At 39.6% G+C, this 26,717-nt stretch overlaps 1 protein-coding gene across 2 annotated transcripts; it reads left to right on the forward strand.

Moving 5' to 3' along the window:
• Positions 1 to 4,196: 4,196 nt before the first annotated feature.
• Positions 4,197 to 26,520, forward strand: LOC121500172 (putative F-box protein At1g47300). Of its 2 annotated transcripts, XM_041771690.1 has the most exons (4): positions 4,197 to 4,282; positions 6,967 to 7,066; positions 17,218 to 17,355; positions 25,825 to 26,520. In XM_041771690.1, exons 1-4 carry the CDS (start codon positions 4,272 to 4,274, stop codon positions 25,861 to 25,863), a joined length of 288 nt encoding a protein of 95 aa, XP_041627624.1. In that variant the 5' UTR covers positions 4,197 to 4,271; the 3' UTR covers positions 25,864 to 26,520. The 2 variants fall into 2 exon arrangements, 1 of the variants encoding a protein (XP_041627624.1); XR_005990320.1 differs by lacking the exon at positions 17,218 to 17,355.
• Positions 26,521 to 26,717: the final 197 nt, after the last annotated feature.

Genomic DNA, 26,717 nt, shown 5'->3' on the forward strand with positions numbered 1-26,717 from the left:
CATACTACTGCCTCCAAGAATTTTCTTTTTCATCTGACCTGACCTGTTCTTACTGTATTCTCAGCTTGGATGCTGCCTCCTCAGAAAGCCTTCTACGAGCTTCTCCTTTCAGTGCTTGGGTTTGGTGCCTCCTTTTGTGAGTGCAGGGCATGTTGTGCAAACTGCTGTCATGGCACTTGCTACATGGTGCTGACATTGCCCATTCAGCCACCGGAATGGCCTCTCCAACTCCATTCTTCAAAGTCAGGAGCCAAATTACCCTTGCAGGTCCAGCCTCTGGGCTAGCATGTGGTATATAAGAAGGCACAGGGCAACTGTTCTTGGATATCCATAATTTATTTACCCAAATGGTCTGAGGATGCTAGAAAGTTACTCTCTCAGTTGTTGAAACACACAAGTATAGGAAGAACATACATCTCGGGTAGAAGTTGGCTTGGATGTGACATTTGTTTTAATGAATGTTCATTTGTCTGTATTAACAATTTCAAGACTCAGGTAACATGTCTGAGTTTGGAAAATCAGACTAGAAGCCAAGGGGGCGAATGGTGCAGGAAGAAGACCACTTGACATGCCATCACACAGTCTTGGCCCATTGTCCAGCTCATATCCTTTCCAGCTGTGGGCCTCAGGCAAGCAACTCCACTCCCTGGTGCCTCATACTCAGCATCTATAACAGTGGAAACATATCACCTACCTATCTCTCTGTCTGGGGATTAAGGGAGGCAACCCATGTAGTTGTTGTTTATCACGGTGGTATTTATTATGTATGGAAGTAATATTACAAACTGTGAAAATATGTTTTCTCAAAAGCCATGAGCCCCTCAACTCTTTTGTTTTACTATAGACCCTAATAAGTATTTGGTTTATATCATATGGCCTGAATTTTGATAGCCATTAAACAAATAAGCTGGTATATCAATGGAGCCTAGGTTCTATGTTTTATGGGAAAACATTAGAGGTGGACAGGGCCAGTCATTCACTTAGATGCTGTTCCTTTATAAATTGTAACATAAACTTAAGAACTGTATTTTATACCCAGAAAGTATTATTTAAAGTCTCACAAGTGGGGCACCTGGGTGGCTCAGTCAGTTGAATGTTCAACTTTTGGTTTTGGTTCAGGTCATGATCTCAGGGTCGTGAGACTGAGCCCCGCATCACGCTCTGCACTCAGCATAGAATCTGCTGGACATTCTTTACCTCTTCATCTCCATCCCCTTCTGCTCCTCCTACCACTTGCTCTCTCTCTCTCTCTCTCTGTCTCTCTGTCTCTCAAATAAATAAATAAAATCTCTTAAAAATAAAAATAAAGTCTCACAGTGCTGAGATAGGCAGAGGAACATCAGAGAGGGTCTGAGAAGGGGATTTCTAACTGGGTTCCTTGGAACCCTGGTTCCGTGGCCATTACCTAGAGGTCACGTGGTGTTTGTGACTACAGTGTCATTTCCATGGTCCCATCTACGTTTTTCCATCCTTCTATGTGCCACCAGTACCTCAGGTTCCATTAACAGACTATCTTGGGAATGGCCTCTTCTTGTCTTAAAGCCGTCATTATACATGTATGTCTATGCAGTTCCTTGTCATTCCAATGAATATACGTGAAGGTCTGGCCTGAATATGCACTGCAAAATGTTGATTGTTTCCTTGTTACCCCTATCTATATCCTTCATTCTCTGCCTGGCCCTCTCCAGCAGGTCCCTTTGTGTCCTTGTTTTATGCAGGATGGTCTCAACTAGATCAACATTCTGGAGGCTTGGAACCTCTGGAACTCCATTTATGCTGAACTAGAATCTAAATTGAAAATGACCAGGGCATGGGTGTAGGCACATCTCCATCTGTGATGGGTCAGTGTGAGGGTAGGTTCAGTTAAACCATGCCATGTCCCATGTCCAGGAAGCCACAGGAAGACACTTGGCCATTATTTAATTCATTAAGTAAGAAATTGACTCCATTTATTTTTCTATGATTAAATATAGTTAGGTTGAGAGTTTTAGTAAATAAAACTTTTAAGTATGTGTAATTAATGGCAAATATTTTGCTCAGAGTCTCTCAGCAGATCATTTGTGATTAATCAGTTGACTCTGAAGGTTAATCAAATAAAATAACCACTTTTTCATTGACAACACTCTCAATACATACATATACACACATACTCATGTGCACACACTGGCATTTCACATATTTGGCCCTAACCAAAATTATTTCCTCCCAAGTTTGCCACTGCAAATGTTTCTTGAAATCATAATTCATTCTTTTTCCATGCCCCATGACCAAATTCCCCATCTCTCCTCTTATCAAATATCAAATACAAAATGATCTGAAAACACAGTTTTGCATCAGAAGCAGCTTTCATTTACAAGATGTAAGTGTAATATATATCAATATATGTCAATATACCAGACCTTGATGTAGAAATGTTTGGCTAGGACACACGGTGCTCTTGTCCAGTCTGAAGGCAGGCTGGGTGGTGATCTAGGGGATTAAATGCATCAATTGGATTCAAATGGTTGAATTTAAAATAACAGGATCCATTTTAAGCCAATTGTTTTTGCTGTTCTATAAACTCACAACTGTAAACTCATAATCCTGAGATTATTTTGCTAATGCATTAGATACAGAGAGAAAAATGAGTAAATTGGTCCTTTAACTTTAATCTTCCATGTTGAGGAAAATTCAGAAAGCCTAAATGAAAGCTCTTTTTAAGAAGTAGCCTCATAAATTTTAGCAAAGTTTATCTTCTCCCTTGTTGTAGGAGGAAATCTATAGAATAAAACAAAATGGCAAAGCCTGTGCCTATTTTGAAGCCCATAGGGACAACCTCAGAACCAGGGGCAAGGAGGGGGTGTTGGCATCTGGCAGTGGTTGTCTCACAGCAGCAGAACAAAAAGCTCCCCACTCTCCGTCTCTGCTTCTGCTCTCAGCCTGGCCCCTAATGTAGCCTCTCCAACTTATGGGCCATTTACAAACCAAGTGTTCTCAGACTTCTAATTGGCTTTAAGGTTCCTATAAAACTTCCATCCGTTTGTGGCAGATTTCAGAAAATGGACATTTATTCATTTAAGATTTTATTCAGGAGAGACACAGAGAGAGAGGCAGACACACAGGCAGAGGGAGAAACAGGCTCCCTGCAGGGATCCTGATGCGGAACTCGATCCCAGGACCTTGGGATCACACCCTGAGCCGAAGGTAGACACTCAACCGCTAAGCCACCCAGGTATCCCAGAAAATGGACTTTTAAAAGAAGCCAAAAAAGGCTTCTTTGGAGCCTTTAAGTAGCTTTGAAATAAAATATAAATTCTCAGCTCTGAACGAATTATCTGTGACAAAAATGACAAATATAAAACATTCCATCCTTATCCAATTGTTCTGGATAATTTCTGAAGCATCATCAACCATTTTTCCCTTACATAATATCCTTTCAGTATAATTTAACCTCTCTTAATAGTGAATCCAAAACAAAGATTATAATAGTAATCAAAAAAGGAGAAGTAGCCTCAAGGTAAAAGTAGTATTTTTAATCCATCAAATACTTGACATCTACCTTGCCTACCTAATTTACCAAGATAAATACTAGTACATTGTGAAATGGTATATAAACATAAGGGACTAATTTCATGTTATGGTTCTGATTTTTTTTATTATTATTATTCTTACTGTGGCTAGGAGTTTGGTGTGGGCCTGTAACCAGCCAGAGAATCTGTTAGAAGAAGTAACAGATGACTACCTAGAATTGCACAGGAAAACACCAACCGTTTCCTTTGTGCCTTCCCTAGCGTTCCTGAAGACTGTCAGATAGTACTCCGCTTCTGTGAGTTCCATTTGATTATTGTACTGCTTTCTTTAAATCTCACCAGGTAGGAAGGCTTCTTGCAATATTATTCAGCAATTCATTCACCAAACATTTCTGGGTAGCTGCTTGTGTGCTAGGGCCAGATCTATGTGAACAAAACAAAAATCTCTGCCATTATGAAATTTGTAAACTACAGGGGACAGACTATAATCAACATAGATTGAAACCAGGTGGATGAGTCAGTTAGAAAATGATACATAGGTCTAAAAAATAGAAAACACAGAACAGGTTGAGGAGTCTGGGAGAGTGGGGAGTGACCAAGACAAGCTTCACTGAGCTGGTGACATTAAAGCAACCACCAGAAGGAGTTGAAGGAGAACCAAGCAGTTTCCAGGCAAAGGAATAACCAGTGCAAAGAGCCTGAGGGGAGAGCCTGCACAGCTTGCTTGAGGAGCAGTGACAAGGCCAATTTGGCTGGAACAAAATGAGTAAGAGGTGAGTACAAGGAGATATAAACCACAAAGACTGAGGTGGATTAACTAGGAGTAGTTACCAGATCTTGAGGGCCTTCTAGGCCAAGAGGACTCACTTTTTAATTTTTCCTCTTAGTGAGCTGGGATACTTCAGAGTATAGAGGAAAGGAACATTATGATATGATTTGTCCTTTGAAAGAATCCTCCTGGTCATAGTGCTGAAAATAAATATGGTAGTGTGTAATTTTGGAAACACAGAGACCAGCCAGAAGGGTATTCTAACAATCCAGGCAATATATCATAGTATCTGGCCTAGTGTGGTGGAGGAGGAAGTAGTGAGCAGTGGTACAATTCTGGATATAATCGGAAGGTAGAACTAACAGGACTTCCCTTCAGATGCGATGTGGCATGTTGGATGGGCAGTAGGCAGGGGCCACTCCCAACTGATATGCCAGTATGTTTCCTACAGGCAGCTTCTTGGGAACTATGATGCAGAGTTACTGAAACATCTTTAGGTTATTTTGTTAAAGAAAATTTTATCAATTGACCTTCCCACCAACTGTTTTAATTTGGATTTGTTTAATCAGTACTGAGTTTGAGCTTTTTTCATGTATTTATTGGATATTTGTTGTTTTTCTTTATTGTATACTCAGATGTTCTCCCATTGATACAAATGTTAACTAGGCAATATACTATATTCCCACATATCCTGGGCTGACCACTACCTATTATTTTCAGCCATTTTATGATTATTTCCATGTGTTTATTTTTTTTCAGATAAAATATGGAATTGTTTTGTTCAGTGATGTCATCCTGTTGGGAATTATACAGAAATTATACATATTTAATTTATAGATAATTACGGAGATTTGACATCTTTCCTTTTAATATTTTATTTTTCAGTATTTGTTTTGTAAATGATCACCTCATAAGCTTCCTTATTCTTCCTAATTTTTGTTCATATGTTCACCCTAGGTTTTCAATATGTAAAAGTGTGTCCATAAAAAATAACCATACTTTTGCTTCCTTTTTTCCATTGTTAATAGCTCTTATTTCATTCTTTTTGTCTAATTGCACTTGTCAGCATGTTTAAATTAATGATAAAAGAAATTTGTAAATCCTAAACTGATTCTCATTGTAATTCAAAGGATACTGTTTTTTTGTTTTTACCATTATGCTTGCTGTTTCTTTTTTTTTTTATGCTTGCTGTTTCTAATTTATATATAAATACATTTAACAACAATGTTTCAGAAAAAATAAAGAATTCAGAAAATAGTTTCTTGACATCAATTAAAATGGTCATTTTTCTCTTTTGTCTAACTGCCATGGTTGAACATCTTTGCATTTTGGCACTTCGGGATGAATCCCATTTGATTATTACTTTTAAAATATAATTAATATCTTTCAGTTAATGCTATAAAGAATAGTCACTTAGCAAATCAGGGCAACAACATATTATTTCGGCTTTGCTTCCAGTGGCTCCCATTTGTTAAATTAATAATGAAAACTATCTACAAATAAAACACTGTGTAAGGAAGTTCATAATATCATGGACAAAGTTTACTCTTACATTTTGGATAATTTTGAAAACATGATTGGCAGCAAAATCTTAACACTTCAACTTTTTGGCACGAACTAAAAAATGAGATGAAATCCACTTGAGGCTTTAGAAATAGTAGGGAATAATTACAAAATTTCTGTTAGAATGATTAAAGCAAAAGCATGTTCCATCCTTAACTCCCATTGAAAAAGGCCAGCAACCAGGAGCTACTTGGCATGCCTTCCTTTCCCAAATGGATATGTTTAAGTGGAAAATTCAACATATCAAATGGTATGTTACTTGGCATTAGTTGCTTTATCTTTCAACCTCAAAAGAAGAAAGAAAACCTCTAGGGGACATATATTTGTAGGGGCCAAATCACATTTACTTTCTCTCATGTATGATAATTAGATCAATGTCAAGGATCTAGTTTTGATTAAAGAAAAAAAAGGCAAGGTCTGGGAAAAGGGATGTATAGTGGGGCACGGAGACTTTTAGGTCAGCATAAATACTCTGGATGGTGAATATGTGTACTATAGTGTTGTACATTTTTGTCCAAACCTATAGAGTGGATGTGAGCAACACGAAGACTGAGCCCTAATGCCATGCAGGGACTTCTGGTGATGATGGGTCCATGTAAAACCTGCACCCCTTTGGTGGGGGATGGTAATAGTAGTGGAGGCTGTGCATGTTGGGAGGTAGAAAGTATATGAGAAATTCCTGTACATTTGGCCCAGTTTTGCTGCAGTCCTAAAACTGTTTTACTTTATTTAAATTCTATTTGTCAACATATAGTGTAACACCCAGTGCTCATCTCATCATGTGCCCTTTTTAATGCCCATCACCCAGTTACTCCATCTGCCCACCCACTTCTGCAACCCTTTGTTTCCCAGAGCTAGAGTCTCTCATGGTTTGTCTTCCTCTCTAATTTTTCCCCATTCAGTTTCCCTTCTTTCCCTTATGGTCCCTTTTACTATTTCTTATATTCCACATGAGTGATACTATATAATAATTGTCTTTCTCTGATTGATTTATTATTTCACTCAGCATATCTTCCAGTTCCATCCATGTTGATGTAAATGGTAGGTATTTATCCTTTCTGATGGTTGAGTAATACTCCATTGTATATATAAACCACATTTTCTTTATCCATTCATCTGTCACAGGACATCTTGGCTCCTACCACAATATGGATATTGTAGACATTGCTGCTTTGAACTTCGGGGTGCAGATGTCCCAGCATTTCACGATATCTGTATCTTTGGGGTAAGTACGCAGTAGTGCAATTGCGTGGCCATAGGGTAGCTCTATTTTTAACTTTGTGAGGACCCTCCATATTGTTTTCCAGAGTGGCTGCACCAGTTTGCATTCCCACCAACAGTGCCAGAGGGTTCCCTTTTCTCCACTTCCTCATCAACATTTGTTGTTTCCTGTCTTGTTAATTTTAGCCAGTCTCACTGGTGTAAGGTGTGAGGTGGTATCTCATTGTGGTTTTGATTTGTATTTCCCTAATGGCAAGTGGTGTAAAGCATTTTCTCATGTGCTTGTTGGCCATGTGTAGGTCTCCTTTGGAGAAATGTCTGCTCACATCTTCTGCCCATTTCTTGATTGGATTGTTGAACTTGATAAATTCTTTATAAATCTTGGATACTAGCCCTTTATCTGATATGCCATTTGCAATATCTTCTCCCCATTCTGTAGTTTCCCATTTAATTTTGTTGACTGTTTCCCTTGCTGTGCAGAAGCTTTTTATCTTGATGAAGTCCCAATAGTTCATTATTGGTTTTGTTTCCCTTGTTTTTATAGACATGTCTTGCAATAAGTTGCTGTGGCCGAGGTCAAAAAGGTTGCTGCCTGGGTTCTCCTCTAGGATTTTGATGGATTCCTATCTCACATTTAAGCCTTTCATCCATTTTGAGTTTATCTTTGTACGTAGTGTAAGAGAATGCTCCAGGTTCATTCTTATACATAGTTGCTCTCCAATTTTCCCAATGCCATTTATTGAAGACACTTTTTTTCCAGTGGATATTCTTTCCTGCTTTGTTGAAGATGAGTTGACTATAGAGTTGAGAGTACATTCCTGGGTTCTCTATTCTGTTCCATTGATCTATGTATTTGTTTTTGTGCCAGTACCATACTGTCTTGATGATCACAGCTTTATAATACAGCTTGAAGTCAGGCAGTGTGATACCCCCAGCTTTGGTTTTCTTTTTCAACATTCCTCTGGCTATTAGAGGTCCACACAAATCTTAGGATTATTTGTTCCAACTCTGTGAAGAAAGTCCGTGGTATTTTGATAGGAATTGCACTGAACGTATAAATTGCCCTGGGTAGCATAGACATTTTCACAGTATTTATTCTTCCAATCCATGAGCATGGAATTGTTTTCCTATCTCTTTGTGTCTTCCTCAATTTCTTTCAGAAGTGTTCTATAGTTATTATAGTACAGATACTTTACCTCTTTGGTTAATTTTATTCCTAGGTATCTTATGGTTTTGGGTGCAATTGTAAATGGGATTGATTCCTTAGTTTCTCTTTCTTCAGTCTCATCGTTTGTATATAGAAATGCAACTGATTCCTGCGCATTGACTTTGTATCCTGCCACATTGCTGAATTGCTGTTTGAGTTCTAACAGTTTTGGGGTGAAGTCTTTTGAATTCCCCATATACAATCATGTCATCTGTGAAGAGTGAGAGTTTAATTTTTTCTCTGCCAATCTGAATGACTTTTACTTCTTTTTTTTGTCTGATTGCTGCGGTTAGGTCTTAGTACTATGCTGATCAACAGTGGTGAAAGTGGGCATCCCTGTCATTAAAACTATTTTTTTTAATGTCTTAATAAAACAAACTGAAACAAGCAGGGCTGGTGGGGAGTCCTGTTTTGGCCTCCTCAGTCTTGGTTTTAGCTTCTTTTGGCCACAATTTCTCCCCAAGCATCTCAAATCTATACACTTGGGTCTCTAGCCTGCTTTTGTAAGATTCTCTACCTTTAAGCCTCTTTCTGGAAGGCCTTATTTTATGTGAATTTATGTATTGCCTTTGGGACTGCCTCTCTGGTTTTCAGAGAAGGAAACCAGGGACAATAGACACGATGTAGAAACCCACAGACCAATTGGACAGGGATGAAGATGAAGGAAATCTCAGGTTCTATTAAAAACTGCATTTTAATATTTATAAGGCCAGAAAATGAATTCAATTTTTCAACCCTGAGTCCTAGACCCTGATCAAGACAAAGAGGAGATGTTGCATCTGCCATCTCGAGGTCTCTAACCTCATGCATACATGCAGGCCCACAGTTTATAGCAAATCTTCCTGCAAAGGGACCTACCTATCCTACTAGCAAATTTTGTTTCCCAGATCCTAAAAAAAAAATTTCCCTCCAGAATATGTATTTTTTATCTTCCAATTCTGAATAATTCTTGCGAAGGCTCTTGTTGGGAGGATTTCCTCAGCATTTTTCACATACAGTGAATCATTCTCTCTCTATGCTGCCTGACATTTTCTAATAAGAACTTCCCCTAGGCCTCAAGATGACTCTCCTGGTGAGAAGTCATGACATGTCTATTCATCTTCTGTCTTTCCAGAGTCTCAGGGACACCTGGTTTGTTGTAAAGAGGTACAAGTCTTGTACTTTCTGTCTCAACCACAGTGACACAATGAAAAGGGCTCAGAAATGCCATGAGCACAATTCTAGTAGTTGGATCTCGGAGTTTTTCACAGTGAAAGATACAAACCTCTCTAAGCTTATGGGCTCAAGTGGAGAATATTTCCACAGTGGGCATGCAGGTAGGTGAACCTCCTTTTTGTAATATAAAAAGGGATTCTATATGTTTACATGATGGTGTGATTTCCTGGGCACCATTTCTAGGGATAATTTGTTCTTCATTTTATTCTACTCCCTCTTTCTCTCCTTCCCTGCATCACTTCCTTTACCCCTGCTGTCCCTTCTTCCTCCTTCTCTTCATGGGATACTTCCCTAGTGCCTCTCATATGCTATGCTAGGCTCTGTGGATGCAATGGTGAATGGAACCACCATATATGTTGGAGCTCACAGCCTAGTGAGGGAATAGAAATTAATCAAATGATTACATAAATCAGTATGTAATTAGAGACATAATAACTACTGAGAAAAAAGAGAGAGTTGTGTAAGACCCACACTAGGAAATCAGGGGAGAGTCCCCTGCAATGGCTGAACTAAGGTCATTTGAACTAAGATCATGAAAATGAGGAGATAAGTAGGTAAAGAAGGGAGTAGGGAAGCCCTTCTACCCTGAGGGCCCTGCATGTATGAAGGACAGAGGTGAGAGTAACCTTAGCTTAGAAGAGCCTGGTGAGGTATGCAGGGGCCAGATTGTGCTGGGCTATGAGATCAAATTGAGGATTTTAGTTCAGAGCAAGGGGCAACAAGAAACCACTGAAAAGTTCTTGGTGGTGTGTGTGTGTGTGTATGTGTGTGTGTGTGTGTGTGTGTGTGTGTGTGTGAGGGGTGGGGTGCTGAAGGGGTCAGGTCTGCATTCTTTTCTTTTTTTTTTTAAGAATTTATTTGAAAGAGAGAGAGAGAAAGAGAAAGCAGGGGAGCAGAAGGAGAAACAGACTGTGCTGAGCAGGTAGCCATACATGGGGCTTGATCCTGGGACCCTGAGATCATGACCTGAGCTGAAGTCAGATCCTTAACTGACTAAGCCACCTAAGTGCCCCTCAGGTTTGCATTCCTGAAAATCATTTTGTTGCTGTTTGGGGAATGAATTAGGGAAGAGCAAGCATGCTATGAAAGGCCAGCTTGGGGTTCACAGCAGGATCTCCAGGGATTTGACCCACACTGAGGAGCAGTAGAAATGGAGAGAAAATGCTGGATTTGACAGAATGCAAAGTCTGTAGTTCTCTGCCAAAGGTTAGATATGGAGGAACAAGAAAAGGAGCTGTCTAAAGAGGACTCCTGCCTTTCTGGCCTGCACCAATGGATGGTTGCTTATGCTATTCACTGCAAGAGGCAAGTGTAAGAACACAGAGGTTGTGGTGGTGTTGGTGATGGTAGAACTTGTCATTCATCCAGTTTTGGACGTAATGAATTTGAGATACTTTTGAGAATACAAAGAGAGACATACAATAGAAGATTGGATCACTAGTTCTGGGGCAGAGAAGAGGTCTGGCCTGTAGATCTACAGCTTGGGGTCAGTGGTACAGCATAGCTGCTACTGAAGTCAAAGGTATTGATCAGATTGCCCAAGAGGAGAGATGGCCTACAGAGTGAGGCAGAGGAGCCCAGTCCTGAGGAAGTCCTACATTAATCACTGGGTGATGCGTGGTGAGTGCACAAAGACGACAGAGGAAAAGGTGTGGCATCATGGAAGCCAGAGGAAGGAGGGAGTGGCCCATACTGGAAAATACAGGTGACAGGCCATGTAAAGTGAGGACTGAAAACATCGGGTGGAATTATCAACATGGAGGTCACCGAGGACTTTGGTAAACTTTGTAACCTTCAGCTTACCCAAAAGCATAAAATCACACATTGTTCCATGGGCCACTGAGAAAAGCAGGTCCTAAGTAGAAATGCAAAAACTTAAAGTAACTCATTAACAGGGATGGTTTATTTTATAATGACTTCTTGAAACAAAACAAAATAAATGAAAAATGATAAATAATACATTGGAATCATTGAAATCTGAGAAGATACAACTGCAGACATGTGTTTTCCTATTTTGTATTTTAGTTTTGTATTAACATGCTATCTTTTTTTAAGAAGCCGAAAATAGCCAAGGGTCCTGTTGAAAACTGCAGCAGAATACATTCAGTAGTGGCTATAAAACAACCAGCCGATCAACCAAACAAAAATAAATAAAAAACAGAAGATATTTTCAAGTGTGCAGGCTTAGAAAAGATTCTTGTCAATTAGTGTTTTCAGCCAAAATAATCTAGGTTGATATCAAACAATTCAATAGCAGTGTTATTTTAAATAATGCATAAAAGCATGTTATTAGTGACTTGTGACTCCTGCCCAAAGATATTTTTCTCCTAAAAGCAACTGATGAGATCCTGTTTCTCCCATTTTTAGGCAGATGGGATTTCAGTGAACATCCTTCCTTTATTCTTTATGCTTGGATCTAGGGACGCTATCTGGTCAGTACCTTCAAATGTGTAATCAACGATTGTTCAATATTCCCCCTTGCCCCAAATGGCCCTCTTGGATAAGCTCTAAAAGTATTCTTCCCATGAAGTCAGTGGAATTCCCAATTTTCACGTCTTATGCTGTTCACTATCTTTAATGAACTTCCTGGAAGTTTGCTATTCCAGAGATCTGGTCAGTAATGGGGGAATTCCTCTAGACCAGAGATTAGCAAAATTAAGCTCAAAACAACCATATAAATAGATATTCATTGTTTTAATTTTAAAGATGGATAGACTCAAAGGTCTTAAGTGCTTTACACAAAATCATTCACTGTATCAGAACAGGACTTGAACTTGGATCTTCTAATACCTAATAAATACCTAATTTCCTCATGTCACTATTGACTGCTTCCTAGACCGAGTAGTTGGTGGCTTTCTGAGCTGTCGCTTTTATACAGAGGGTTATCTCTGGCATTAATACTGACACCACCCTGAAGAGAAAGCCCTTTGTTCTTGGTCCTAATCTCGTGTAGGCCAGGAAGCAGTGGAGTGCATTGGAGGTTTATTCATATTCCCTCTGCAGACCTTGGCTAACCCTAGGCTGCTCTTCAAGATGGTAGCCAAAACATTGCAAAGGAGGGCAGAGTACAAATTGTTCCAAGCACTGAAATCATGGCTGAGGAGAGCAGATCACTGGCAAAACTAAAGACACAGAAAAAAAGTTTCTTTGAACAGAAAGGAAATAAAAGATAGGAACGTGGAATGTGAGGGATGAAGAAAAAACAGCAGAAAACATAAAAGTTGAGGGTAAATATTACAGACTATCCTCTTCAATTTTTAAAGCTATATTAGGTGATTGAAGCAAAAATTATAAGAACATGTTATAGTTAATTACACTATGAAGGGGAGAGAATTAACATCTGATAAAGCAGACTTTAGAACAAAGAAACCTTTAAGGGTCAAAGAGTACACTCATGCATTGGCACGTAAAGGTGGAGAAATCTGAATTGGGTCTGTGGGTTATACCAATGTCAATTTCCTGGTTTTGATAGTGTGCTTAGAACTATGTTTCTGTTGATGTTAACATTGGGGTAAAGGACCTTTCTGTGCTATTTTTGCAACTTCCTGTGAACCTAGAATTATTTCAAAACAAAGTTACAGAAACACTGAACAGCAAACTTAATAAAAATTATCTTCCTCCCTCCCTAATACTCAGCTTCAATATGATTTAGGTTTTTTATCATCTTTTTCTTTTTTTTGTGTAAATATGAACATATCTGCAAAAAGGTTTACCATGTTCACACTTTTTTTTTTTTACCATTTTTTAATTTAACAATATGTCATGAGTAGGTTTCCTTGTTTAAAAATTTTTTTCCTGTATTATCTTAAAATGTCTAATTGGTATTAAATAGATGAAAACAACCTAGTTGTTTTTCAAACTCTTTTAAATAGCAGAAGACTTCTTAAACCCCAGGATTAGAGGGAGATAAACATAAATGTAGAGCTGCTCTTTTCCAAGTGGTGGACAGGAGACCCAGGAATAATCTGTATGGTCTTTTCAGTTGTGTCCTATAATGGCCCCTGACACATCTCTAGCAGACCTTAAGGCTCTGAGAATGCAGGTGAAAAAGTGTGTCATTTTAAAAGAAGAATGACAAAAATGCTGTATTAGATACACTTAGTGCTACATTTTTAATTGTGAACTTTATCCTTACACTTTACCAGATGTGGTAGTCACCTTGGACTCATATTTCACTTTAAAAGGAAACGAGAAACATAAATGTTTGAGATGCAGTCGCTATGGTGATAAAGAGTTGGGGGAATGAGTTAGTTGACCTTGTTTGTGTCTCCCAGAACTTTGCATTTAAAATTCCTACTTTCCTAAACTGTGTCGCTATAGACTCAAGCCGTCCATCTTGACAACTGAGTGTTACACAGCAATATATTTTCATCTAAAGAAATTAGTTATTGGCATAACACTCCTAGCAATGCAGAGTTTTTCTTATTGAAATTGAAAATATGTCAAGACCTCCACAATCTTTCTGGTTGTAATTAACCTAAGCATGCCCTATATGGTTTTTGCTAGTATAGATAATTTGTAAATATGGCACAATTTCTTTAGAAGTTTGAGCATTTAACAAAATAGGCAACTATGATATATAGATCTAGCTATAAAAAATGCCTCTTACAAAGGCACGTACTAAAAATTATATTTAGACTGCAGCTTCCTAAGAAAACAATTAATGCACCATATCTAGCAACACATACTTTTGCTGTAACCGAATGGAAAGGCAATGTTCTCGCAGCAAGACACGCCTTTGGCAATTCATCCCATTTGCAGAAGTCTCAGGTGCCAAATTTGCTACTAATCAGGTTTTCTATCTCAGCTGACAGTCCTGGTGGACTGCCATGCTTTTATTTTCTTGTGCTATTTAATGTCACGATTCAGAACTTGAGAAAAGGTGGGATTGTCTCTACTTGGCACACAATGTGAAAGGACAACCAGGCTTGTGTTGCTCCCCGTTTTCTGGAGAAAACTATGATTGATGCAAACTTTAAAAATCATTCCCAGATGACTCTAGCAATCATGCAAATATTAGGGTGTAATCACTTCAAGGAGCACCCCTCCTACAGTTTATCAGAGCCCGCAAGCCCCCATCTCATGCCATTCTTTGTGCAAATCTCAATTACCTTGCTGTCTGGCCTAAAATGCAGTTCCAGGGGGTCTCAGAATTTCAGGGTGGATGCAGAGGCGCCTCAACCTCATTATTATTTCTTGTGACTTCCCATTAATTGTGTTCCATTTCAAGGACTGGGGCAAGTGCTTTCTGAAAAGCAGTCCAATAAAGCAATTAACAAAACTGAACCATTAACTCAACACATTCCTGTGCGATCTTGATTAGTGAAAGCAAGTAAATGACAAAAAAGCCCGGACAAAGATGATGATGCTGGGGTGCCTGGGCTTTGCTGGACTTCTGGGGGCCTTTGTTGCTTCTCATGTGGAAATGACACGCTTTTCTGTGGACACGTGGGAAGAGGCATTGTACCCTTCTATACAAAGGCAAAGTTCATTCATGTGGTTTGAAGTTTCCTTCTTAATGCATTGGGACCTCCGTTTCCCATAAGGCAGGCAGATAATAGAGCAATTGCTCATTTGTGAGATCAGGGTTCTTCGTGTGTAGTTTGATTCAGAAGCAAGAATTGTGACAAAGTGAAAGAGGGTCTGTGTGTTCTTAGTGAAATAAAAAAAATGGATGTAAATGATGTGCCAGGTAACTTGGAGTACACTAAGAGGCCCTAACCACTCAGGCTGGGATTTGCATACTGGGGCCAGGCTCCATAATACGAATTTGATTCACATTGTCCTCTCCTCCTTCTGAGCTCCCCGTGAACTACAATATATGGTCATCAATTTACAACCAGCACATCGTGTATTCTGAGCAGTTCACACTGGCTGCAACACAAAGCACATACTTATTAGTGACATAAATCAAGAGTTTCTGTGCCTGAATAAAGATTAATCTGTAATCTGCACCCGGAAAAGGAGAATGGGGAAAGCAGTGTTGGTTATCCCCACAGTAAACACAAACAACTCCCTTCCCTGCTGCACAGTGTGGATTCTGTTTCCCAGGAAGAAAAGGCAAACAGTAAAATCTGCCCATGGTTTAAATCAGTTAGGACCTCAGAGGACACCAGATGTGAGAGCTTTCTTTTTCTTAACTCTGATATATCTTCATGATGAAGGACACCTGGAAAAACAGAGTTTGCGACCAGCAGAAAGATAACAGGGAAGCCTTCTGCACGAATAAAACCTCTGTCTGCCAGATCTTTGCTGGGGATAGAGCTAAGTGTGATTTGTCTCTGCAAGAGACAGGCATGATCTAGGTGAGAAACATGGGCTTGCAAATGGCTGCCTCCTGGGCAGCAAATGGGTTAAGAAAATGTTAAATGACTTGTAAGGCCCAGTTGAGTCAATCAGACTTTGGATGTCAAATATTCACACAAGGGAAGTAAATAAATGCTCACAGGGCCTCTGAAAAGCACGCAGGTTCTTGGAAATTGGGGGCAGGGGGAATGTATGGAATTTACTGGATGGGGAAAGCCGTCATCACCTGTTCCTGGCAGACCCTTGGTTGGGTGGGTTGGATGGACCATAGTGCTGATGAGGCCCCGCCTCCCAGATCTCCAGAGAATCAGTGGGCAGCGCTGTGGCCCAGGGCACAGAGCCATACCTGCAGCACTGGACAGGCAACTCTCAGATGTGATCTTTACCTGCGGTGTGAGCACATTATGATTTCTCATAGGCTCAAGTCCCATCATCTCCAGGAACTCTACCCCACCCACTAAGAGGATTCAGTTATGCACATGAAAAAAAGAAAAAAAAATAGGTGTCTTTGGGCACTGTTTGACAGCTGTCGAGTAAAGTGCCTTTACTTAAAGCAGAAAGCAGGGAACATGTCATTGTGAGTGGCACATAACAACTGCAAGGTCAAAAGAATAAGCTGCCTGAATAAAGGCATCCCCGTCCCAGGAACATAGTTCCCAAGGCTGTGATCTGTCAGGGATTTGAGAGGTTAAGCATGTTAGTACAGAGGGTATGTGTGCATGCACGTCTTTCTCCTAAACCACTTCTTTGGAACTCCCTGAGAGGCTGTTAAGCTTTTCCTGATGTAGTCAAGTGCTGAATCCACGGTTTTTTTTGTTTGTTTGTTTGTTTTGTTTTCTCCTTTTACCTTTATAATATTCTGGGAAGTAACTAACTTTTTGTTTATTGCAAGAAGCATTAAAATGTTTATGGCTATCACTTTCAGCTCCTCTTTCCACATACATTTGTTCACAAGATGTCTGCGCAGTTTAATCAGGATCATACTCGTCTAGTTTGTTAACTCTATTTCTAGGTTTGCATTTCTGTCTTTCAATTTCCTTCTTTTACAATGCTGTGTCAAATAATAAATAAATAAATAAATAAATAAATAAACAAATAGACTAGTCTCTCTCACTCCCAATGAATCAGATCGTCTCCCATCCATCCCGTTAACTAAGACCATCAAATCAGCATCAATGAAAAGAGCAAGCTTCAAGCTAATCACAGTTGCACTGAGAAAACAAGACAGTGGAGGGACATTGCATCTTCACAGAGGCCCCAGCTGGCCCGATGAGCTCCTTCTTCCGCCGTCACTACAGCTGAACTGTCCTCACTCCTATCCCAGGCTGGACTCTCCTGTTGGGCCCCTCTTGTCTACTCGGGGGCAACTCTCCACATTCTTCCTTCCCCTGTTCCTTTGATCACAAACAATTTTCCCTCCCATGTAGAAGATGAAAGAAGACAAAAGAAGACGAAGAAAAAGGAAGAAGGAAGAAGAAGGAAGAAGAAGGAAGAAGGAAGAAGAAGAAGAAGAAGAAGAAGAAGAAGAAGAAGAAGAAGAATCATCTCTATGGACCCTATTCCAGGTTCTGTCTCATTTTCATGTTCCCTTTACAGAAAAACACCACAAAAGAATGACTGATTCTGTCTCTCTCCCTCTCCTATTCTCTTAAATCTGATTCATTTGAGCTTTTGTCTCACTGCTACCCCACAACTGCTCTTGCAAATGTCACCAGTGAACCTCCCGTTGTTTACTTGGACTATCAGTAGTGTTTGGCACAGTTTCTTACTCCCTCTTCTTAGAAACTCTTCACTTGACTTTTGGATACCACATTCTGCTGGTTTCTCTTCAAACTCTCTGCTGACTCCCCCCCACCTTTTATCAGTGTTCTTAGTTGGACCCTTTTCATCTTGCTGACCTCTTGCTTCAAAAGCCCAGGGCTCCAAACTTTGTGATCTTTTCCACTCTCATGACTTTAAATACTGTTATAATAACCAGAACTTTTATTTTCTGCATGCTGATGCTTTGACCTCTAGGGCCTTGCTGACCCTGGTAGGTCTGCTGCTCTCAGAGCTAGCCAATTCCTGGAGACAGTAAACAACTTGCATGCCCGTGAACTTGCCTTTCAATGCAAACCAACCAATCCAGAGCCACTCTCCCCCTACCCTGATCTTCCCCCGGGCCAGGTGCCAGACCTAGAGATGCAGCTATGGGCCCTGTTGAAATTATTCCAAATAACTGGTCCTTTCTTACCCCGCTTACCTTATCTTATCCATCCCTTTCCATGAATATCACAATAAAGGCTCTTGCTCGCAATTTCCCTCTCTGTACCTCCACCTCAATGTGATGCTTCCTTATGCGGCGCTGTGTGCTGTGCCTCTTGTTACTAGAGAACTGTGAGGATGACAAACTTCTTCTTTCATGATAGTCAATTTCCGTATCTGCATGTCTTACCATACCTATTTTTCTAAAAAAAGATTTTATTTATTTATTTGAGAGAGACAGTAAGAGAGAGTGCCTGAGCAGGGTCAGGGGCAGAGGGAGGAGAAGCAGACTCCTGGCCACTGAGCAGGGAGCCCGATATAGGACCCCAGGATCATGACCTGAGCCAAAAGCAAATGCTTAACCACTGAGCCAGGCAGGCATCCCTTACCATACCTGATTTATAGGTACATGGAGTCCTCAGCTCCATGTACCTATAAAATAGTCATAATCACACACACATTCATAATTTATGTCTCCACTCCAGACTTCTCCTGTAAACACCTCATATGTCTATTTGCCTTGTGAACATCCTCCCTAGATGTCAAATAGTACCTCACACTTAACATAGCCAGAGCCCAACCTTCCACCTCCCAAACCCACTCCTCCCACAGTCTTCCCCACATCAGCTAATAACTTCCTTCCTATTGCTCAGGCCAACAATGGCAATGTCATCACATACACCTCTCTTTTTCTTGTTTCTTGTATCAAGTCCAACAGCAAATTTTCTTGGCTCTACCTTCAAGTGATATCCAGAACCTATCTTTCTTTTACAACACATGCTAAAACACAACCCCCTACAGGGGCACCTGGGTTTTGTTGAGCATCTGTCTTTAGCTCAGGTCGTAATCCCAGAGTTCCGGGATCGAGTCTCACATCAGGCTCCCCATCAGCTCATGAAAACATACCCAGAACACAGTCATGCTCAATAAATATCTACTGAATGACTGTCACAGTAAGTGTATTCTACTTATTTTATGGTCTGATTAATTGATAAATTAATGTACATCCTACATTGCTACAAAAGAGGATAATACAATGTTTTATTTCAATTTTCTTAGGCTTAAGGAAAGATTAAATTTTATTGTCCCAATGTAAGCTGAATCCCTGATGAGATGGCTTCAAGTCCAATTCCATTCTCTGTAGAAGTTGGAATCTCTTTCAAAGATTTCCATGAATCTTCAAGGGACTTTGATTCTCACAATCACATCTGATGCCAGCTTCCATGGAAACGGGCAAGTCTATGGGTGGCCTTGCTGTCCTATACCCCCTTTGACTCTATGACATGGAAGTTGACGCTGGACTCATTTTTCACTTTCACAAATTATTTTGAGTATAGCACAACTTGCTGAATAATTGTGCTGCATAGAGGAGGGAATTATATTTCAGAAACATAAATGGTTTCAAATGGAATACCAAAGTCATTGTTTTCTCAACACAGGATATTTTAATGCCCACTTCGCTCTATATGGTCCTCAGCTCCATGTACCTTTTCTTTCCCTGCCTCCTCCATCCCCTCCTTCTAGGTTGTTAATCTACTTCCCTTTAAAATTCTTCTCATTCTTTTCAGGAACAGAAAAAAAAATTGGATATTCCCTGTTATCCTGTTACACGATCTTCCACCTAAGATGGTAGTTGTGGGTTTGATTTGTTTTTATTATGAATTACTCTTTATTATAAGAAATTTCAAAACATAAAAATATAAAGATTAGGTCAATGAACATCCATGTATCACACCATCCAGTCTAATAATTGTTAATATTTTGTCATAATTGCTTCATTTATATTTTTTTGCTGAGTCGTTTTTAAAAAAGATTTTATTTTTTTTTAAATAAAAAAATGAGAGACACAGAGAGAGAGGCAGAGACATAGGCAGAGGGAGAAGCGGGCTCCCCACAGGGAGCCTGATGCTGGACTCCATCCTAGAACCCCGGGATCATGACCTAGGCTGAAAGCAGATGCTCAACCACTGAGCCACCCAGGTGCCCCTTTGCTGAACCATTTTAAAGCAATTTTCAGATATTATGGCATTTTGCACCTTTAGCGGCATCTTCAAAAAATGACATTCTACTACATAACCACAATGCAATTTCCACATCTAACATATGAACAGTATTCCTGAATACCATTTAATGCTGGGTTCATTCTCAAATATTTCCACTTGCCCCCAAACATCTGTGCTATGAAATCACACTTTTATTTATGTATTTCTTTGGCCAGTTAAACCTGTATTTAAAACAGCATTCCATTGTAATGAAACATTTTAATATGGTTGCACGCTTTCCCTAACGCTTTTCTTTGTACAAAGTGGAGGCAAATACCAGTAGCCAAATTTGCTCTTTATTAAATTACCTGTTGGAGTAAACCAATACTATTAAAGTGGGGTCTCTATTTTACACAGCTGTTTAATGGCATAAGATGTATGAACTCATTTGTTAAATTGGGATCTGTAAACAAAAACAAATGGGAAGAAGAACAGCAGAGACAATGAGTAATGGAAACAGTTTCCAGACTGCAGAAGCCAGGGCTTTAGTAGGAATTATAGGCAGCCCTGAGGAAAGGCTTTCTGGGGTCCCTGTGTCTGTTACCTAGCAACAAGCCCATTACACAGGGGCACACTGGAGTCCAGTTAACAGGGCTCAGGAGGAGCACGTGGGTAAGAGGACCAAATTTCTTCTTTTATACTATGTTAATAACTCAGGTCTCCGGCAGTCTCTGACAGGGGTTGAGTGTCTGAAGAAATCATCCTTGTATGATGCTTTACCCACATTAAATCCCTAAAGGAAGAAAATGACTTTAGCTTAATTTACTGTGCACATGTCATTACTTATTTGGCCATATATCCATCTGATAAGAGTTAAATATACCATATGAAAAAGAAAATCACCCAAACTCAAATTAGTTTTGATTTATAGTGTAAGTCTGTAAGACCCATCCAAATTCACTCCTAATAGCAAATGAAGTCTGTGTCACAGATTTACTGCTATTATTATTCTTTTTTTCTTTTAACATTGCTTTTAAGTAAATTACTGCATTTTTCAGGTTTGCCCTCTTTCTTCTATTCAGGTGTTAATCTGAACCAGCAGGATAGCTTCTCTGTCATCTGCTTTTGCCTAAAATTTGTCAGGGGAAAAAAATTTGTTTCCATAGTACAGTGTTTTAATAATGTAATTATGCTGATGATCATTAATAACAATGCCATCCTTTAAAAAAATGTTCAAAATACTTTTCTAGTACTGCTTCTCACGTGTGTTTTAACTAGGTTATGCACTAAAACCAAAGTCAGGACAGGAATTCAAGTCTCCTGAAACTTGGTCTAGCTTTCCACTACTTACCTTGTATTTTTCACTTTTGTGTGTGTTTTAAAGTTTTTAAATTATGACAAAATACACATAACATAATGTTTATCATCTTCATCACTTTTTAACCATACAATTCATTAGTGTTAAGTACATTCACCTCATTGTAAAACTAATATCTAGAACTTTCATCTTACCAAACTGAAACTCTATACCCATTAAATAACAACTCTCAATTTGCCTTTGCCTTCAGCCCCTGACCCCACCACTTTACCTTTTGTCTCTATGAATTTGACTTCTCTAGGTACCTCATGTAAGTGGAATCATACAGTATTTGTCTTTTTGTGACTGGCTCATTTCATTCAGTATAATGTCCTCCAAGCTCATTCACGTTGTAGTGTGTGTTAGAATTTCCTTTCTTTTTAAAGCTGAATAATATTCCGTTGTATGTATAGACTACATTTGTTAATCCATTCACCAGTCAACGGACACTTAGGTCACCTCCACTTTTTCAGTATTGCGAATAATACTATGAATGTAGATATACAAAAATATCTCTTCAAAAGTGTTTTCAATTATTTTGGGTATATACTCATAACTAGAATTTATGGATCATATGAAAATTCTTTGTTTAATTTTTGGAGAAATGGCCATACTGTTTTCCATAGGGGCTATACCATCTTACATTCTCACCAGCAGTGCGTAAGGATTTCAATTTCTCCACATTCTCCCCAAAACTTGTTATTTTCTGCCTTTTTTTTTTTTATAGTAGTCATCTTAGCAGGTGTAAGGTGGCATCTCAATGTGGTTCAGGTTTGCATTTCCCCTCACTACTAGTAATGTCAAGCATCTTTTCATGTACTTATTCATTCTGTTCAAGTTCCTTGTCCATTTTTAAATCAAGTTGTTTGTGGTTTGGCTGTTGCTGTTGGTTGTAGGAGTTCTTTTTATATTTGGTATGTTAGTCTCTTCTCAGAGAAGAGATGTATGGTTTGCAAATATTTCCTCCCTTTTCATGGGTTGCATTTTCAATGTTGATTATTTCCTTTGATGCATAAAAGTTTTTAATTTAGATATAGTCCAATATATTACATTTTTCTTTTGTTGACCATCATTGTGAAATCCAATATAGTGAAGCTTTTCTTCTACATTTTCTTCTAAGACTTATAATTTTAGCTCTCATATTTAGGTATTTGACCAATTTTAAGTTAATTTGGTATATGTCATAAGATAAGGAATCAACTTCATTCTTTTACATGTGGTTATCCAGCTTTCCCAATAATAGTTCTTGAAAGGATTGTCCTTTCCCCATTGAATGATATCTTCCTCAAAAATAATTTGCACATTTATTAAAGGGTTCATTTCTAGGCTGTTTTATTCCATTGGACTGTCTGTCTCTAGACTAGTACCACACTGTTTTGTTGATTTCTGTAGCTTTGTAGTAAGTTTTAAAATCAGGAAATGTGAGGCCCCCCAACTTTATTCTTTTTCAAAATTGTTTTGCCTATTCAGAGTCCCTTAAAATTCTTATGAATTTTAGGGTAGATTTTTTTTTTAATTTCTGAAAAAAAATCATTGGGATTTTGATAGAGATTGCATTTTTCAAATGTTTTGAGGTTGTGAAAACTCATTTGCTTAGTAGTGTGCTATGAAATCTCAAAGTTCTACAGATGATAAAAGTAGGACTTGGAACTTATTTAAAGGCAATGCCCATATTGGCCATATTTCCATTTTTTTGGAAAAGAATTCTTGATGTCCAGGAGACTCTAACCTTCCATAATAACTGTAAACTTTTATATAAGGCTTACTATTCTCTAGGCACCATTCTAAATGCTTTACATACATTACGTAATTTGATCCTCACAAATCTGTATCTGTTTCTGTAGTCCTATGGGATACATACTACTGTAATCTTCATTTATAGAAAAAAATCCAAGGCACTAAGAGTTTAAATACTTTGCTCAGAATTATCCAGCTACCAAAGGACACAGGTGGGATCTGAACCTAGGCTAACCTAACTCCCAAGTCTGCACTCTTAGCAACTACACTGTCGTATGACTTCACATTGGCGGTTCATTCATTTCATCCAACACATGTTGTTGCAAGGTGCTAGAAAGTCAATGGTGAGCAAGGTAAACACTATTCCTGCCCTCACAGGTTTGTCCTCATGACTGATGCATATAATAGCCAAATGCTAATGGTTGTTGCTGTCCTACATCACCCTGGTCATACCAATTATCATAAACCTCCAGGTAAGTCACTGCCAAATTGTCAAGGACTAGGATTTTCATTAGAAAGATAAGATTCAATACTCATTCATTGATTTACTCATTTACTGGGGGTACACTTATTATTCACCAAATGCTGGTTCGAAGTATGTTGAGAGAAAAGGGATGCACAAGAATGTACCCATGTGCTAAGGACCACCAGCAGGGTGTTTGGGGAGCATAGAGAATACTCCAGCTGGGGTGGGTTAAGGAGGAGGGATGCTGTGAGGAAAGGCTCCTCATCCTCCTTTGCTGTCCATCTGTAGAGGCATATATAGATAATTGGTGTATCACTTTTTTTCTTTTTCTGTAGGACCCACAGAATAATGCCTAGGAAACTTTTACTCAAAGCCCCTCTCAGGTGTGGCTCTCCCCTGTACAGACCACTTAGCTATTATATTTTCTAATCACTTTGTACTCCTCATCCACATAACTTGGGACGACCATTTACAAGCATAGCTAAGCAAAGAGCCATGTGACTCTAAATTTCATTTAAAAAGTTGTTGTGATATAGAAATTAGAAGTTATGAAAGATCATCTCGGGCTATGGTACCCTACCCATATCCACTGCCCTCACAACCTTGTGGGGTGGGGTTTTCAGCAGCCAGCACCTACAGTTCTTTGCCTGAAGGCATTCACTGGCCTCCAGAATGAACCCTGTTCACTCAGAGAAGAAGTCAAAATGCCACGGGATCCAGTCCTGAGAGCAGCGCTTGTATCCTACTGGATACAGGGGACATCCATAAGTGCATTTTCTACACAGGTTCCCACATTTCCACAGCAAAATACAGTCCAAGGCACCACTGTGGGAACTACTTTGTCCTTTGTCAGCCACCTTTGCTTTTAGGCTTGCTTACTTAGAGTGCTTATAGGTGCTTCCTGGGTACCATCCCAAAAAAGCTTACTGCACTTGAATCTTTGTCCTGAAGATTATTCTGGAGTGCTCAAACGAAAGGCAAAGTCTGTGAATTCTCTCACAGAGGCTTGAAGGAGTCTGGGTACTGTACCCATCAGGTCCTTCTCATCCACATGTGCATCACAGACATAGCTGTTTACATAAGATCTTCATGCAGAAAGCATCATGTCCTTTCTAGAGCAGTGACCAAGAAGCCCAAATGTGCAGATATTCCTTTTAGAATCTTTCATTCTCAATTACTCCCAGCACTACTTGGCCTTCCCATTTGTTAATTCATTGTATTCCAGATGCATTGTTTTGAGAGTCCATTGTGTGTCCTTCATGCTGGGTCATGAAGGAGCCCAGCAGATTTGCTTTCAGCACCTCTGGTTAAAACATCTTGTGGGGCAAGGATTTTTTTTTTTTTATCACAATAGGAATCTCTCCTTAAAGTTACTTTCTCCGACATGCCAGCAGTCTGCAGATGCGTTTCTCCTATATGTCTCCATATCTTCTATGATGGGGAAAAATTGTGCTGGGTTTAGAGAGAAACATCATAACATTCCAGCACACATTGATATATATATATATAGCCATATATATAGCTAATATATATATATATTAGCCAGAACATCATCAGTCTGGCAGGAGATGAGATGTACTGTGCTAGTAAATCAAGAAAGAAGGCAAATATCTGAAGATAGGAATGTCTGAAAGGTGGCAGGGGGTGGTAAAGTTTACACAGAATAAGAGGGAAATTGACAAAGAGGGGCAGGGAAGGAGAGAGACAAGCAAGGGGTAAGACCAAAAGAAGAAAAATTCAAACATGTTTTTTGCTGGCTTTACTGCTCTGCATTTGATGTCTGTGCTTGGAAAACAAAAGAAAAAGAGGAAAAAACATTGATGATCCAACGGCCTCCAACGCTACAGTAGACAGCATGCCCAAGACTCCATACAGGGCTTCTGAGTCATTCTTACAGAACTTCAACTGCTCCAATAATTACTGCCCTAATAGTTTTCCTATGATTTTTGATTCTCATCACATTCCACACAAACTGACAGTGTCAAAATCAGTCTGTTTTAGACTCTGGGTTTATTAAGTGGCTGCTTGAAGTTTTCTTAAAAAATGGGAGGTAGCCAAGACTGGCATTTGGGCTCTATCTTACAATTGCATTATTTTACATATTTTCCTACACTTTCTTTCTTTTCTTTTTTCCCTCAGGGCTGGAAAATGACAAAATGAGTTTTATCTCCCTACCTCTTTGAATACTATTTAACCAAAAAAGTGAATTGCAGCAAAGTAGAATGCTTTCCTGTTTTCAAATTTGCAGGCATCCTACCATCCAGGAAAGTCAATTTCATCAGCCTGATGGGAAAACACCAAGTCCTTTTGAAATGGAATCGTCCTCTCTGAAACCAAAGTTCCACAGAAGCAAATTATCAGCTGTGCTGGTGCTGGTGCTGGATTAAAGATGAGGATCCTATCTTGTATTTCTGCCACCCCCTCATCATTTCTAAGTCACCGACACACAGAGGCCGCCTGATTTGCTTCTCATCTGAGTCTCTTCAAGGGTGGGAGAGTAATGGCTGGGAACACAAAGTGCACACAGCCCCTGCACTTCTGTAAAAGGAGCATCCAGCCCAGGGCCTGGAATAAATTTTGTTCTGTGGAAATCACCCTGGGATATTAAATGTCCTCAAAGAGCAGATGGGAGTCCTGCCTCTCTGAGGTCTGGTTCCAAAGACCTGCCCCCATGCACCACCAGCAGCAGCAGGGTGAGCTCTGAAGCAGAGAAGGCAGGAAAGGCCAAGTTGACTTTGCTTCTGTTCCAGTCTGAGGTTTTGGCTCCAACTCACTCAGAAGGGAAGGAAGCAGCCTTGGGGGTGGGGGGTGGGGAGGAGAAATGGTTCTATTTATAGCTCTACTGCTGGTGTGGCTGCCCCTGTCACTCACAGGAACTCCGTTCCCATCTGCGAAATGGGGCGAGGATGCTGACCTCAGATGATGATCCAGGTTTAACTGGTACGTGCAGAGCTTTGAATTCTAGAATAAAAAGTGTAATCTGAACATAACGCATGTACCTATTTCTCCCCCACTGCTGCCGGCACTCTGTTCTTCCTCACCATAGACTATTCTCTAGGATTTTGTTCAGAAACTGTTGCTGCTCCCCAGATAACACCCTCACCACCGAGCCTCTGGCTTCCCATGCCGTGCAATGGGTGG

This window comes from Vulpes lagopus, chromosome 1 (genome assembly GCF_018345385.1).
Source record: "Vulpes lagopus strain Blue_001 chromosome 1, ASM1834538v1, whole genome shotgun sequence".
In the NCBI taxonomy this organism is placed as follows: Eukaryota; Metazoa; Chordata; class Mammalia; order Carnivora; family Canidae; genus Vulpes; species Vulpes lagopus.

Excerpts from the sequence above, each read along its gene's own strand:
- LOC121500172 (XM_041771690.1), top strand. Across the intron at positions 7,067-17,217 it reads ACGATATCTGTATCTTTGGG|AAGATGAAAGAAGACAAAAG; the intron begins GTAAGTACGCAG and ends CCTCCCATGTAG. Across the intron at positions 17,356-25,824 it reads CTCTATGGACCCTATTCCAG|GCATCCTACCATCCAGGAAA; the intron begins GTTCTGTCTCAT and ends TCAAATTTGCAG.